This window comes from Zalophus californianus, chromosome 5, assembly GCF_009762305.2.
Source record: "Zalophus californianus isolate mZalCal1 chromosome 5, mZalCal1.pri.v2, whole genome shotgun sequence".
Classification (NCBI taxonomy): domain Eukaryota; kingdom Metazoa; phylum Chordata; class Mammalia; order Carnivora; family Otariidae; genus Zalophus; species Zalophus californianus.
In genome coordinates this window covers 112603998-112621141 of record NC_045599.1, presented here as the reverse complement: position 1 = coordinate 112621141, position 17144 = coordinate 112603998, and the positions used below count along the sequence as shown (strand labels likewise).

At 44.4% G+C, this 17144-nt stretch overlaps 1 protein-coding gene across 2 annotated transcripts in view; it reads right to left on the bottom strand.

Moving 5' to 3' along the window:
- The window catches only part of PDE6A (phosphodiesterase 6A), a 56928-nt gene extending 40549 nt beyond the window's left edge, over nucleotides 1–16379 (bottom strand). For both annotated transcript variants that reach the window (XM_027606334.2, XM_027606333.1), the window contains exons 1-5: nucleotides 15410–16379; nucleotides 8198–8350; nucleotides 7371–7460; nucleotides 6644–6784; nucleotides 1351–1425 (exon numbers count right to left, since the gene is read on the bottom strand). In XM_027606334.2, coding sequence (XP_027462135.1) covers nucleotides 1351–1425; nucleotides 6644–6784; nucleotides 7371–7460; nucleotides 8198–8350; nucleotides 15410–15883 — 933 coding nt within the window. In that variant the 5' untranslated portion in view covers nucleotides 15884–16379. The remainder of the gene's footprint in view (nucleotides 1–1350; nucleotides 1426–6643; nucleotides 6785–7370; nucleotides 7461–8197; nucleotides 8351–15409) is intronic.
- Between the last annotated feature and the right edge of the window lie 765 nt (nucleotides 16380–17144).

Below are 17144 nucleotides of genomic sequence, written 5' to 3'. Positions count from 1 at the left end.
TTAATTTGGGTTAGGGTTGGCTGGGTGGAATGAGTCCTCCTAGCAGAAATTGACACACAATTTCAGACAGGCTAAAAGATCCTGTGGGGCAAACACAAGACTAAAATTCAATTCTGGGCATGACTCCACTGCTTACTTGTCCTGTGTGGCCTCAGGTACGGTCATTCAGTCATTCTACAGGTTCCCTGGGTTGTTTGAGTGACAGATCTGATTACCCCGCCTCGTCTTTTCCTCCCCACAGCTGTCATTTCAGCTTCTCTAAGGTGTTGATGCCTCATCTTTTAAAATAAAGCAATGGGGGGCGCTGTGTGTCCCCCTGCCTTTGGTTCAGGTCAGATCTCAGGATCCTGGGATGGAGCCAGCTGAGTCAGCGGGGAGTCTGTTTCTCACTCTGCCCCCCGACTCATGTTTTTTTTCTCTCTCTCTCTCAAAGAAATGAATAAAATCTTAATAAAATAATATAAAAATAAAATAAAATAAAGCAATGCTATGAAAGCAGAGGTCACAAACTCTAGTGCCTGGAGAGATCTGATAGAACCATAAATGAGAGCAGGGGCTGGGGGCAGGGGGACACCAGGGGAATGGAGAGGACTTTGGCAAACTAGAGAGCTCAGACCAGGTTCTAAGGAGGTAGCTGCTACTTCGCTCCCACCAAATTCATTCTGTTGGAGCGCCTGGCTGGCTCAGTCGGCAGACTGTGTGACTCTTGATCTTGGGGTTGTGAGTTTAAGCCTCACATTGGGTATGGGGATTACTTAAAAATAAAATCTTAAAAAAAATATTTACCCTGTGGGACTGTGGGTCCAGTTTCGACTGATCTTCCACTTTTAAAAAAAGAAACTGAGAATCTAGATATTTATGGGAAATATCTTGACTTTTTAATGTTAAGCTACAAATTAAAAAAAATAAGTAAAAGGAAACAATTTTAAATGTATGCAGCCAAATAGGTTTATCTATTGGCTGGAATTGACCTTCTGGCCAGCAATTTATACAATTAGATATTAAGGTTATTTCCAGCTCTAATTGCCTGCAATTCTAAACATTTGCTGGGTGAGTCTTTGAGCAGATAGCTTTGACCTTTCTGGGGCTCTTTCCTTATCTGTGGAATGAGAATATTAATTCTTCCTTAGTCAATCCCACCACGTTACTCTGAAACTCTAGCAAGATATTAAAAATACCTTGCAAATTACAAGGTGTGGCAATTATGAACAATTATCAGACCTTCAAGGGAAATGACCCAACCCAGAGAAGATAAATATCTAAGTGAAAAAGAAATGTCAGCAAGGTCTACAGTGCCTTACATTTGTATTTCAATAAACATTAGCTCATACAGGCCAGAGAGAGACCTACCCTTCCATCCGGAGTCCTGGGACCAGAATAGGGTGGAGCCTCCCCCATCAGGACTGGCCAGACATCAAAAAATTCCTAGGAATGAGAAAGACAATAATTACATGTCTTGAAAATAGGTCAAAGAAAGGAGATTAAGAAAAGAAGACCCACCTATATGAGTCATCTATCACTGAAATTTGGAAGGTGGGAAGAGCTCACTGAAAACTAAGCTTGGAAGGGAGGCAAAATTCATTAGCATTAGAGGATGTTGGTTATGCCTGTGCCTCAAGATACTGATGAACTAAGCCTGTCTAATCATTCAGCAACAAACAGGAGCTGAGATGGAAAACCCTCACGCTCCCCACACTGTGGGGGGGGGGGCATGAGAAGGAAACTGGGCTCTCTATGTCTAAGAAAGTGACCTTAAGGACATGCGAAGCATGTGACAGAAGGTTTAGCTAAAACGATGTCCTCTGCAGACTGGGCTCTCTATGTCTAAGAAAGTGACCTTAAGGACATGCGAAGCATGTGACAGAAAGTTTAGCTAAAACGATGTCCTCTGCAGCATCATTTATAGGAGTGAAAAGTTAGGAACAACCTAAGTGTCCAATTAAGAGGAGACTTATTAGACAATTATGGTATATCTATTAACAGTAATGCTACAGACGTCTGTATGTTGGTTAAAAAGATGCCCTTGTCTCACTGATGAGTGAGAAATGTGAGGTGACAAAAAATATAGATCACGTAACCCCAATGCTTAACTATCCATAGAAAATGCTCTCAAAGAATTCACAACAAAGCATCAAAAACTGGTTTTCTCTGGGTAATTGCAGTGAGACTCTATTTAGCAATTTTTTGTAATAAAATTCATTGCTTTTGGAATCAGGGAAAAAAATATCTTGCCTAAATAAGAAAGAAAAAACAATGGTGCCAAATATGGACAGATAGACCCACATCTGGGCTCCAACAAGAAAGGATGACACCCTTGAGATAACTTTTAAAGATACAGGCAGGAAAGAGAGAAAGGGCCAGCTAAGGCATTGTATGGGCACACAGCCTCAGAAGAAGAAACTCACTGGAACACCACACGAGCTCTTCCCTGCCACTTGTCTACTGGTTTTCCTGGGCCTGGCAGAAGAGGCCTCCATGCTTTATTGCCCTCTCTGTTCATTCATCTGTTGCTATTAGGGACAGTGATCCATTCGTCCTGGGTCCATGGCGGGTAGGATGCTAAGCCCTTCTGCTCTTGGCCTCTTTCTCGTTTGGTTGGGTTACCTATTCCATCATGCAGAGCACAAGCAGAAGAAAGTCCACATGAAATTCAAACTCCATGTCCTCAAGCTTCTGCACAGTTGGACTCTTTGTCTTGACTACACAACAGGAAGAAATTCAGTTCTGTGGAAAAATGTGCATAGGGAGCCTATCTGAGCCCCACAACATGTTTGCTGCTAGATATGCAGAGACAAATAAGGCAGAGTTCACACCCTGGGGGATCTTGCTGTCTCTTGGAGGAGACAATCGAGTACTCAAGTAACTATAGTTAGGTAGGGTAGGACAGGGTAAGAACCAAACAGCAATGGAAAAAGAACACAAATGTTAGAGGAGCCCAGAAGAAAGACAAATACATTGGGCTGACACCCTCTGTGTCAAACACTGAGTGGCTTTGAAGATTGTCCCAGAGAGAAGCAGTGGGCTGGGTGGAAAGTGGGGCATATTTACGCTTGCCTTCCTCGCTCTCAATCTCTCTCTTTCTTATTTCACCTATTTTTAAACATCTTTATTGACAGATAATTCATGTGCCATATAATTCACCTAGTTAAAATGTACAATTCAGTTAGTTTTATTGACTTCTTTCATAATGTCAGTAGCTCAGATAAGAGCTTAGCCTACCTTGGACCTACCTGGCAGGTTGTTAGAATGATTGTGTGTGGACCAGCCCATTTCTAAGTACTAGATTATTCCATCTTTTGGGGATGACTAAGGCAGAATATTCTTGTTTAAATGTGACTTTCCTTTTTGAGAGGGAGTTCAGAAGAAACAGAGCAGAAGACAACAACACAAAGCAGCCTGCACCTGAGGTCAAATTCTTTAAGGTGTGAACTGGGCACTTTTTGAATTCAACTACTAAGAAATTCTTTTGATTATGAAAGAACCATTCATTTGTATGAATTCATTCACTCGCTACTTCCTGAAGGTGTGTCAAAGGACTTATTCCTGGACTCGGTGATATTTGGCAAAATATTTGGTTCAGAAGTATACAAAAGTCAAATGGACATCTGCACTAGAATCAGAGGTTCCCTAAAATCAGTAGATAGCCCACCTGCACCAAAATCACATAAAGAACTATATTAAAAGCAAAAATCAGTAGATAGCCCACCTGCACCAAAATCACATAAAGAACTATATTAAAAGCAAAAATCAGAAAAATTGACCCATGAGTATATGGATAGCTGGTATATGATAAAATAGCATATCTAAATGGTGGCATTTTAAAACAGTGAAGAAAGGATAGACTATTCTTTAACTGGAGAAAAATGAGTGAGGGACAAAATTTATCCCTACCTCAAACCATACACATTCATAATTTCTAGATGAATGAAAGATTAAAATCAGAACACATCAGATTATTTCAGATTGTCTTCATCATATTAAGGTTGGGGAAGTCCTTCTTAAACAAAATCCAAAACTCGCGTGTCCAATATATACGGACACTTGATTGATGACAGAGGTATGTTAGGGAAAGATGGTATTTTCAATAGGACAGTGGAGAAAGAATGGTCTTTTCAGTAAGTGGTGCTGGGTCAATTGGATATTCATATGGAAAAAAGTTAATATTAACCCTACCTTACACTGTACATTTAAAAAATTCCAGGTAGATTGTAGAGCTACATGTGAAAGTTAAAACAATGAAATTTTAGAGTTAACATAGATGAATATCTTTAATGCCTTGGGGCCAGGAAAGATTTTTTTAAATAGGGCACAAAAATCAATAACCATTAAAAAAAATCAATAAATTGAACTACATTATAATTCAGACTTTATATTCATTGAAACATACTATTAAGAGAATGAACACACAGAGTGGGAGAAGGTATTTGCAATGTGTGTATTCCACAAGGAACCCATATCTAGAATATATAAAGAATGCCTACAAATCCTAAGATTTAATTTTTTAAATCCTAAGATTTAAAAAGACAAAAGATTTTTTTTTAAATGGAGAAGAGACTTGAATAGGTACTTCTTTTGAAGATATCCACATGGTCAATAAATGAGAAAAAATGTTCAACCTCATCAGTCATTAGGGGAATTCATGTTAATACCCAATGAGATATCACCACATGCCCGCCAGTATGGCTAAGATTAACAAGACTGGCAATACCAAGTATTGTAAGGAAACCCTCATACGTTGCTAGTGGGAGTGTAAAATCATTTTGAAAATCAGATGGGCAATATCTATTAAAACCAATACCCAGAAATTCTACTCCTAGGTAAACATCTAACAGAAATGGGTACAACTGTGTATCAAAAGATATGTACTATAATGTTTGTAATAGCAATATTCATAATAACCCAAACCTTAAAACTCAAATTTTGCCCATCAACAGTAGAATGAATAAATACTTTGAGGATTATTTATATAATGGAACATTCCACAAGAATGAAGATGAATGAGTGAACACTATGTGAAGCAATAAAGACGGATCTTACAACCAAAATGTTGAGCAAAAGGAGCTAGATACAAGAGTATATATTTGTATGATTTTGTTTATAGGAACTTCAAAAATAGGCAAAACTAACATGGCATTAAAGGTGAGTGTTAAAGAAGCTCTATGTAGGGTGCAAGCCAGAAAGAAGAAAGTTGCCAACTTCAGGGAATTCTCAGAAAATGCTCTTGAGGGCGCCTGGGTGGCTCAGTTGGTTAAGCGACTGCCTTTGGCTCAGGTCATGATCCTGGAGTCCCCGGATCGAGTCCCGCATCAGGCTCACTGCTCAGCAGGGAGTCTGCTTCTCCCTCTGACCCTCCCCCTTCTCATGTGCTCTCTCTCTCTCATTCTCGCTCTCTCAAATAAGTAAATAAAATCTTTAAAAAAAAAAAAAAGAAAGAAAATTCTCTTGAAAGTGGGCAAAAACCTTCCCCATGTTTGTAAAGCCTACAGCCCACCTGGGACTTCTTTAATGAACTCCCCCCTTCAGGGAGGAGGGTATGGAAGTTAATGGAAAGGGGTAAGCAAGGGGCTTCTGAGGTGTTAGTAATGTTCTATCTCTTAATCTCAGTGGTACTTACATGGGGATGTTCACGCTATACAATTCATTGACCTATTCACTTGCAGTTAGTGCCTGCCTCTGTGTATATGTTCTATTTCAACACAAAGCCTTATTAAAAAGAATCCACATGTACTGATGTGGAGAGATGTTCACAAAACATTAAGTAAAAAAAAAAAGCAGACTATCAGGAAATATGGTCTAGCATCTATTAAACAGTTCTCAGAAGATTCTGATTCAAGTCTAGGAGCCTCTGGACTAGACCCAAGATCCTTTCCAACTCCAGATTCTGCAATTCTTTAATCATTAAATGAAATATTTTGAGGGTCTGCATTGGTCAGTGCACCACACTCAGCACAAGGCCCTACAAAATGAAACTGACAGGAATCCTAGATCTTGGCTCTTTGGGATAAGAAATCACAAATCTAGATAACTCTGGAACTCTATTCCAAGGCAGAAAATTATTAGTTGCAGGAAGTGGAGACAGGTAGAGAAAGAAAAATGGGGGGAATTGGTTGGGGAAAACCTGGCTGAAAAATACTGCAGGGGGCTGTATTGGTCTCTGTGTCCTTTGCCTCTGCAGATCTGCCCCCTGAGCATCCAGAGGGACCAGATCCAAACATCTGCCTCCACTTTAACTGCCCAGATGGGCCGTGGGCTTGACAGACCATTAGGAAGGTTTATGCCCACCTTTGAGTGCATTTTCTGAGAATTCCTGAAGTTGGCAACTTTCTTCTTTCTGGCTTGCACCCTACATCGTACCTCTTTATCACTCACCTTCACCACCTCATCAAGCCTTCTCACATATGCTTTTTGCTTTTCCCACGGACCAGGGAAGACCAGGTTGTTTTCACTCACTTGTGCCCTAGGTCGACTTTTCCCCTTTAAAGGTTGGTACTCCACTCTCCAGTATGAAAGACCTGGGAAGACCTTTCGCAACCAGCCACATCCTCCCTGCCTCTTCCCGGTGAACAGAATGTGTGACGCGAGTCTGGGTTCCACTGCATATTTAACCTGCTCTTGGAGATGTCTGTTTCTGAAGTCTTCTTACCTTCTGCTTGGTCATGTCTAAGAGCCCCACAGAATATCTGTCACAGTTGAGGAAGGCTCGGACCGTGTACAGGGCTTTGTGGAACTGCCTCTCGATGTCCGTAAGCTCTTCGAAGACTTTGCTCCCAGACCACAGCAGTACCTTAACAAAACACAAAAACAGAGTCAAAGTTTCTAAGGCACAAAGCAGTGCCTCACAATAACCAAGAGACAAAGACAGGATAATTATCCCCATTTTACAGATGGAGAAACTGAGGCCCCAGAGAGCTGAAGTAACTGACCAGCTTATATTGGGTGCAACTCTTTCCATTTCTTTCATTTCATAAATTGTTAATAAGAATAATAATAACAAACATTGATTGAACACAAGTGCATTATCTCATTTGCTATTGACAATATTTTTTGAGGGTGGAACCAATCAATAATAGCCTCACTTTTCAAATGGGGAACACTGAAGCTCAGACAGAGGAAGTGATTTGCGCAAGGTCTTAGAGTTGGTAAATGGCTTAACAACTTAATCTAAGCTGCCTGACTTGAAAACTGTGCATATCATCCCTCTGGGGTACAGCTTTACAAACATGGCGACCTCATTAACACTGGGGATGCTGGGCAGAGACTCCATGATGGTTCCCAGGCACTTTTATCAACCACTGCCTTTCCAGCCTGACTACATCAGTGCATCAATAAAAAGACATGCCCAGTCCATTCCCTTGAGCCAAGCCCCTTACCTGGCCACGCCGAGTCTCACAGTTGTGCAGGTAACTCAGGTGGTATACCTTCATGATTAGATTTGCAAAATTAAGGTACTTGAGAAGAATCTGGAAATCAAACAGCATGAGGGGAAATAGATGAGAAGGAGAAATCCCTCCTCTGGCCACTTCTGCCATCAGCAAATATTTGAATATTTTAAAAGCAGCAGAGGCGATTTGAGCAGATGGATCATGGAACGCTGACTCATAAAATGGTGCATTGTAAGAGTATAAAACTCATAGAATGTAGAATGTCAATGTTCATAGGACGTATTAATGAAAAATTGCTACTATTTATTGAGTTTGCAGTCCCTGTGATAAGTCATTTAGGTAAGTTATCTTATCTGATCAACACAAGCACCCTGAGAGATGGATACTGTAAAATTAGGCCCATTTTACAGATAAGAAAACTGAGGCTTAGAGGTGCCTGGCTGGCTCAGTTGGTAGAGCATCTGACTCTTGATCTCAGGGTCCTGAGTTCAAGCCCCACGTTGGGCGTGGAGCCTGCTTAAAACAAAAACAAACAAACAAACAAAAAAACCCTGAGGTTTAAAGAAATTATGTAACTTTCCCAAGTCAAACATTTAGGTATTAGCAGAGCCAGGACAATTATCCCTGTACTCCTGGCTTCGGAGCCCCACATCCTAACCACTACCCTGTCCTGTCTCCCTCAGACAGCATCACACTAATCCCCTTATCTTACAGATGGGGAAGTCAAGGCCAGGCCAAGTAACAAGTTCAGGGGACTTCTCAAGCTGGGACACCTGCTGGCATGACCACCCCAGCAGTTTCTAAAGCATTCTTACCTCCTCGTCTGTCTTGGTGAAGTGGGGCCCGTCCACTTTATTCACAGCCATGATTATGGCCACCACATCCTTCCCATTCATTATGGGGGAAGCCAAGATGTTCTTGGTCTGGTACTCTGTGAGGGTGTCCACGAAGTCACAGAAATGCTCATCCTGCAGGAAGGCAGAGACAGGCATGGGTGGGCAGAGGAAGAGCAAAGACAGTAAAACAGCCCAGAGCCCCATGTGCCCATGGTAGGAGGTGGGAGGAGGGGACTCGCTATTATCTTTTGACAAGAGAATAAAGTCATTTCCATCAACTTCCATTCAGCAAGGGCAATGCAATCAGGGGTGATTTCTGCCCTGGAAGCCTCCAAAATCCAGTAGGAGAAAGTCTGATTTACAACTTACTAAGGACTGCGGAGGAGATGCAAGCAAAGCTCTGTGGGGACCTGAGGATGGGGCGACTGACTTCGAATGGGGAGGGGGTTTAGAGAAGGCTCTCTTGAGGTGTTGGCAGTTAAGCCTGAAATAGAAGCTTGAGTGAGGAAAAGACTTTGGTGAGTATAACAATCACAATTGCTAGCAGGTATCACGTGTGGTGCTTTACTTATATCAGCTCACTTTAATCCTATGAGATGGGGACTGCTAGTAGCCCATTCTCTGCAAAGGGAAACTGAGACTCCAGAATGTTAATGTGACTTGCTGTGTGTGTGTGTGTGTGTGTGTGTGTGTGTGTGTGTGTGTGTGTGTGTGACTCCAGAACCTGCCCTCAGCTCTGCTGCCTTTAAGGGAAGCCTCGGTAAGGGTAGACCTGAGTTCAGGTCATCCAACAAAACAACTTGGTACTTCCTGCTTTTTGAGCAATTCGGTTCTAGCACCACACAATCAGTCCAACGGAGATTGCTCTCTTGCAGGTCTTAATGGAAGCCCCGTTGTGTGTCAGGCCTTACGCTGAGCGCTAGGGATACAAGGGAGACTAAGGTTCAGGCCAACTCACAGACCGATCAATAATAGTAATACAGGACCTAAGGCTTGGCTCAAAGCTGTGGGAGTACAGAAGAGTACACATCCCGACCCCCAACCCCTAAAGCAGGCTGGGAGACCAGCACAGGAACAGAAAGGGGAGACAGAGCCTGAAGTGTTGTCTTAAATCCGAAAGAATCCACCTCTCTGTTTCTTGGTAGCACTATGAGCTTTCCCAGCCATCGGCGTTGCTTGGGACACAAGCCAGATATGCACAGTTCATGCTGTTCTGAGAAAGGGAGTGTATTTCATAGAGCCGATTCACACAGCTTTTCTAGAATTGAGTGTGCAGAACCTTCCCCACGATAGAGAAATGCAGAGCGTGATGCTCCGCATCTATGGATTTCTTCTCGTCAGGGTAGGATTAGACAGGCAACCACACTGTTGTCAGTGAAGCTGTCTCAAACCAGGTGAAGGGTACAGGAATTAAGAGAAGCCTGTAGAGCTCTACTTGAATTAGCACCCGAGGATTAAGCAAAATCTCTAAAGAGGCATTAGTCATGAAGCGTTTTCTATGTCATTCTCTAAGGACACTGATAAAGCTCTGAACACAGGCCTGGGTGGGGCATGCTTGGATTCATTTCATGAAGCCGTTCTGTCTTGCAATATTCACTTCTATCAAGGAAGACAATACTTGGGCCTTACCTGCCTCTGAAGCAGATGTTACTAAATCCACCAGAACCTTCTTTCCCACTGAGAAGCCCCAGAACTCTCTCACAAATAATACAGCTGCCCACTGACTGGTGTTCCCACAATCATTGCCATCCTTATACCTTCAGCATAGAAAGTATTCTACACAGCCATGTCACAGAACCTCAGGTTATCAGAAGCGGGGGGGGCCTTAGAAGTCATTTAGCTCAAACTGTTTAAAGTCCTGGGAATCAGATACCCCACTTAGGGAAAGCCCAGAATCATTCATTCATCCAGTGAGCATTCATGGAGTGCCTTATGCCAGGCACTGTTCTAGACCCTGAGGCTGCAGCAGTGAACAAGGGAGGCTTCTCTGTAGAGGTGATGCTGAGAGCTGAAGTTTCAGGGGAGCCAGGTGGGTGGAACGCATTCTAAGCAGAGACCACAGTGAGTACAAAGGCCAGGAGGGGGCAGTGAGTTGGCCCATCTGAGCAACAGAAGGAAGACAAGTGTAGCTGAAGCAGAGCGAGGGAGAGGGAGAGTGGAGGGCAAGGAAGTCCAACAGGTGGGCAGGAGCCCCACCTGGCTGAGCCTCGGAGGCCACTGTGAACAGGTTAGATTCTATTCCAATGCAACGTAAGACAGCTTCTCATTCTCAGAAATCCCAGTTCCTCTTTTCAAACATTCATGGTGTCAAGCTCCGCTGTGTCCCATGGTGAGATCTACTGTTTATGGAGCAATAATGATATACGCAGCCCAGAGCCTGATGACTTAATCTGTTATCTCATTAACTCTCACATCAGCCCTGTCACATAGAACCTTCCCTCTTCTGTAGACAACTCCCTTGCTGGCAAGTGGGACAGCCATTCATTCACTGGTTTATATATTGATACACTGATTGATTGATCGATTCATTCATTCATTCATTCATTCATTCATTCATATTTACTGAACACAGGCTCTGTGAGAAGCACTGGATATGCCAAGACCAATAAGAAGGAAGAGGTTGTCCTCACTGGGTTCTCACAGGATAGTGGGAACATCATGTAAAACATGAACCCACAATTCAAATCATAATGTGAAGGATGTCCCCACAGGATGGGTGAATGGAAGGGAGGGACTTGTTCTCTGAGGCTTCAGGGGGTCAATCAGTATATTATCAGTAGTTGAAAATTCTCTGAGCCTCAGTTTGCCCTTTGGTAAAATCAGAGTGTTGGACCGAGTCCTCCTTGAGGCTTCCTTCCAGTCTAGCACCCTGGGTTCCGGGTCTCATGTGCAGGGAAGGACAACAGCTGTGAGGGTCTCTGGAAATGTGCTCTCAGGTTCAGTCTTCAGATATGGGAATTGTCATGTGTTGGAAAAGCTCCCTGTTCTCCTTTCCTCTCACACTAGTAACACACTCACGTCACTCTGACACCAGAGATGTAGGTGTCTCTCCCACACCGACCACTTCTCTGACACCAGCTGACCATCCAACAGTTCAGCTGAGTTCTGACACCATCCGTCTAGAGTCAGCGTCAGACCCCACAGGTAAGAGTTCAATCCCACAAGACTGTCCCCACTTAAGATGCCAATCACAAGTCCCAGTTGGTCACCTATACTTCTGACGGGCTGGCTAGAGCAGGATCCCAAGACCCCCTCCTTGGGTTCAATAATTGGCCAGAACAGCTCACAGAACTTAGGGAAATGCTTACATTTATAGGTTTATTGTATGATAAAGGACATAATAAAAGATACAGATAAACTGTCATGTGAAGAGATACATAGGGTGAGATCCAAAAGGGTCTTGAAAGCAGGCACTTCTGGCCCCTAGAGTCGAGGTGTGCCGCCCTCCTGGCACGTGCCTGTGCTCACCAACCCAGAAACTCTCTGAACCCTGTCCTTTTGGGGATTTTTATGGAGCCTTCATCACATCTGCATGATTGATTGTTAGCTCCATTTCCAGCCCATCTCCTATTGTCAGAGAATGGGGAGGTGGGCTGAAAGTTCCAAGTTTCTAATCATGGCTTCAAGTTTCTGGTGATTGGCTCCATCCAGGAGCCCACCAAAAGTCATCTCACTAGAACAAAAAACCACCTACCAGACAGGAAATTCCAAAGAATTTAGAAGCTCTGTGTCAGATGCTCCTATCACTTAGGAAATGGTAAGAGTCTTAAGAGTTCTGTGTCAGGAATCAGGACAAAGACCAAATAAATATTTCTTTTTATAAATCACAATATCACAGCCAACTGGCAAGGGTCATCATTTATTAATTCATGCAATAATCTGTAATGAGGACCCACTCTGTTCCAGGCGAATAAACCAGACAGGAACAGGCAGGCTTTGTGGGCTTTCCCAAGGAGAAAGGAGAAAGCATAAAACACACACAAATATTGAAGGCCTAGTAGGGTTGCCAGATTTAGCAAATGAACACAAGATGCCTAGTTAAACTTGAATTCCAAGTAAATAAATACTTTTTTAAGTACAAGTATATCCTAAATATTGCATGGGACATACTTATACTAAAATATTGTTCTTTGTTTACCTAAAATTTAAATTTTACTGGGAATCCTGTATTTTATTTTATTTTTTAAAAAAGATTTATTTATTTATTTGAGAGAACGTGAATGAGAGAGAGAGAGTACATGAGGGGGGAAGGGTTAGAGGGAGAAGCAGGCTCCTCGCTGAGCAGGGAGCCCGATGTGGGACTTGATTCTGGGACTCCAGGATCATGACCTGAGCCGAAGGCAGTTGCTTAACCAACTGAACCACCCAGGTGCCTCGAGAATCCTGTATTTTATCTGGCAATCCTAATGGCAAGTCTCCCTGAGGCGATCCCAAGGTTGAGCAGGAATTTGCTAGGACATGGAGAGTTATATTACAACCCTGGGAAATTTCTTCATTCAGGGTTTCACATTAACCATGGCCCAGCTGTTTTGAGGGTGCTGAAGGCTATCACTTGTTGATGGTGCAGGGCCAACCCAGACCTTAGTCTGTACCATCTTCCTTGTCCTCCCCAGCCTCCAGTCACTATCCAGAGTTCCAAGTTGAGCAAGATTCCTCAAGGAAAGAGCAAACACAGGCAAATGCTCATTACCAAGGCTTGCTGGCCTGGACAAACTTCACCCTGGCCTGAGTCACCAGCCAGAGAGACTGACCTAGGCTTGAAAGCTCCCAGGGAAGCTCAGGCATTCCTTTCAGAGTGAACTTTGGGTTTGAGCAGGAAATAGCAGGCATTCCCTTAGCATAGAGGCTCAGCAAACTCTTAGGCCAGGGTACGTCAGCATCAGAGCACCTGCCTACATCCTCAGTCCCTCAACCCCGGGATCGACAGACACTCTTAGCACCTCTCTTCCGTTTTTCCCACCAACAAATTTTAAACTGAAAGCTCCAGAAGGGCAGGACTGGATTTTTCTCCAAGTCCTACACAGACCTGGTACAGCAGCCATCCCTTAGAATAGATTCTTAACAACAGAAGAGTAATAATAACAACAAGGAGTGGGAGCGGCCAATAGCAGCAACTACAATGTGCCAAGAACCTTGCTAGACGGGAAATAATTTGCTCTTTTGATCCTACAACAACACTGCACAGTAGGTATTCTCGCCCCATTTTATAAATTAGGAAGTGACCCCAGGCAGGCTCAACAATACACCAAGGCACTATTCTTAGAAAGTCACAGAGTCATGATTCACACCGAGATGTGACCTCAAAGCTTAACCTCTTCATTCTCTGCTATATGATTTGAAATGACCACTAGGAAACAGCACCTAGTCCAATGCCCTCATTTTATAGATAAGGCAGAAGTACAGAATAGCAGAGCAGTGAAAAGTGTGGGCACAAGGCCAGAGTGCCTGGGTTCAAATACCTGCTCTGTCACTTTCTGTCAGAGTGGCTCTGAGCAAGTTATTAACCTTTCTGGGTTTTAGTTTCACCATAATCAGTTACGTTGTAAGACTGTGGCAATCCATGTGGGCTACAATTAAAGTCTAGAGAGAGTTGAAGGGAGAACAGGCTCCAGTCTAGTTGAAAGCCCCCTGGATGCACAACCATCCTCCTACCCTCGGGTGTCCAAGGGGAAACAGGGAAAGATGAGCCCCATGGGAGATCCAGCCCAGTGGATTTCAGAGAAAACCATCTCCCACAGAGGTCAAAGTCTGTGCTTCTTATCTTGCCAAGGAACCCAAGTCAAAAAGACAATCCGTTCAAGTTCCTGCATTTGTGGTTTAGAAGTCCTGGCCTTGCCCTAATTCCTTGGTCACTTTGGACAAGCCCCTGCTCAAGCTCTCCTGACTCTAGGCTCCTCAGCCATTAAATAAGGCAGATGGATGAGATAATTTCTGGAGCCTCCTCTCTCCCCTTTTAACCTTATGACTCTTAATCTGAAATAAGGCCAGAGGTAAGGTGAGCATAGTCACAAAATGTCCAGGCTGCATCTCGGAAATGCCTGAACACAGGCTCCTGGTTTGGTCAGTGCTGCTGACCAGGCTTGGGCCCTGCTAGCATGGGGCAAACATCCTTTTGGGCAAGACAGGGGTCAAAGGAATTGAGTATAATTACCTGATGGTGAGTCTTTCATGCCGAGTATTGACTGAGCTTCTGCTTTGTGCCACACATTTGCTAGGATAAAGTGGAGAATAAGGCAGGCATGGTCCCTGGCCCCCAGACTTATTAGGATAAATGATTTTAGGAAGGAAACTGTGACAGAGGGATCTGGGAGGGCATCCCGGAAGAAGTAACTTGTAAGTTGAGATCCAGAGGATAACTGGGAGCTGGCCCCAGGGGCAGAGAGCCTTGGGGGGGTCTGTATGAAGTGTTTTGTCCTGGTGATCAAAGAGGTCTTTATCAGAGCTGCCAGTAGAATCCCACGGAAAGCTGGACTCAGAAACAAGAGCCAAGCGCTTAACCAAGAGGTACTATTAACGTTTCCAGTAATGAAACAGACCGCCATCATATATCTTCTGATGTAATGCACAAAGATAAACACAACATCACCTCTAGGGTACTCCTGATAGAAACACACGACCTGAATCTAACCATGAAGACACAGACGAAGCCCAAACGGAGGGACACTTCTGCAAAGTATTTGGCCTGCTCCCTTCAAAAACATCAGCATTGTGGAAAACAAGACAGGCTGAGGAACTGTTTCAGATTTGAAGGGACTAAAGAGATAGTGCTATCTGGGTGTATTTGAGGCGAATGGCAAAAACTGAATCTGCACTGCTTATTAGATAATAGTATTGCATCGATGCTACATTTCCTGAATTTGATCACTGTGGATACGTAAGAAATGTCCTTGTTCTGGAAATACACAGCACATTGTCTACTCTTGACTCCCAAATGGGTCAGAAAAAAATGGAGAGATAAAGCAAATGTGGCAAGGAGTGAACAACTGGTGAATCTGGATGAAAGATACATAGTTGTTTGTACTATTTTTAAACTCTTCTGTTAGGTTTGGATGTTATAAGTAAATAAATTAAGAGAAGTGCCAAACTGACCAGCCCAGTATTGATGGCCAGCAGCTCCCCACCCCACCTGCACCCCCCAAGACCCCAGGAATAATGCCTCCCTGCCCCCCATTCTTACGGGGAAGAGGATACCTCTTCTGTGTTGAGGACGTTGGTGATCTTTTTAGAGTGCGCGACGTGACCCACCACACCCATGTCCAGGGGGAACACAATCTCTGAGTCGGGCACCACCAGGCATTCCTCAAGAACAGCATCCTTGTGGACGTTGAAGAGCCGGGTGGCTAGCTCTGCGATGCCATTTCGGACCCTGTACATGAACAGGCTCATGCGGTCTGCCCGCATGAGGAAGCACAGCTTCTTCATGACGTTGAAGACGGATCTCTCCGCCTGCAAATTTTCTCGGAAGTCCCGCAGGAGGTCGAAGATGATTTCACTCTCCTCCACACTGCTCAGCGAGTGGTAGTTGCTGAAGTCCACGGCTGCCTCCTTGGCCCCTAGCAGGTCTGAGATGACCTTGGCCCGGTAGTGGAGGTTGTAGTACTGTTTGGCAAACATGATATTCGAGTCCAGGAACTTCTCCACCTGCTCTGCCGTCACCTCGCCCATGGCGAATCCCACTGGCTACTTTGGTGGAGAGGTAGCTCCGGCTGGCCTTCCCAGGAAAGGCTTATAGTTCGTGGCAAGACGGAGTCGGGAGGTGTTTCGTGCCAAGCTGGGCTTCTGTGGGTCTGGCCTGTGGATCTCGCCGCTATGGCTGCAGAGGTGAAGGAGAGAGCTCGGGAGATTAAATCATTAATATTTCCCGAGACCAAGGATTATGAGGATCAGAAAGTTCAAGATGCCGCCAGGCCCCAGCTGGGAGAAGGTGAGAGTTTCCTTTTCACCTTGGCCTGAGAGCTGAGAAGGGATTTCTAGACAGAGCAGGAGGTGGGCAAAACTAAAAACCACCCCCAAACAGAGACTGCCAAACGGGCAGCGCAGGGACTACCCGCTACTGTAGGTGTGTTTTTCTTCAACGTTTGACACAGAAGACTACATACGCTGTTCAGGAGATTCGTTCAGCTGCTCTTGGAGAATCGGAGGATCTAACAACTCTGGGCCCACTTTCCTCCCTGGCAGGCAATGGCTAGAGCCGAGAGGGACTGCCCACCCGACCCCCATCCCCCTGCCCCTCCCCCCACCCTTCTGTGCCCCCTTTCCCAGGGCCTCCCCAGCACGGCCTCACTGCGCATGCTCACCATTCAGCCTGCTTCCCTGTGTACATTACAGGTCTGGCACCTACCGGCCCGATTTCAGAATCTGCATCAAATTCTTCCCCAGCTTTAGAAGTCAACGACCCTTTAATTTTAGAATTCGAGCGGCCCTCGTAAAAATAACACCGTTGGGGCGCCTGGGTGGCTCAGGCCTTAAGCGTCTGCCTTCGGCTCAGGTCATGATCCCAGGGTCCCAGGTTCGAGCCCAGCATCGGGCTCCCTGCTCTGCGAGAAGCCTGCTTCTCCCTCTTCCACTCCCTCTGCTTGCGTTCCCTCTCTCGCTGTGTCTCTCTCTGTCAAATAAATAAATAAAAATCTTAAAAAAAAACCAACACTGCTCACATTTTTTTCTTTTATGACAAAAATACATGTTCACTGTAGAAAATACAGAAAGAGCATTAAAATCACCCATACTCTTACTACTCAGAGGTAACCTTTAAGGAGCATTTTTGTTTCTGTCCTTTCTGTGGAGGCTTGCTTTTAAAAATCTGTTTCCCTTAAACCTCCCTCCCCCACCGCCCCCATCTTTCTCTTGTCACTTTAATGTGGTTTTTTTCTGGATACAATCTGTATCTTTTTGGATTGTCAGTCAGAAATGCATACGTAGTCTAGCT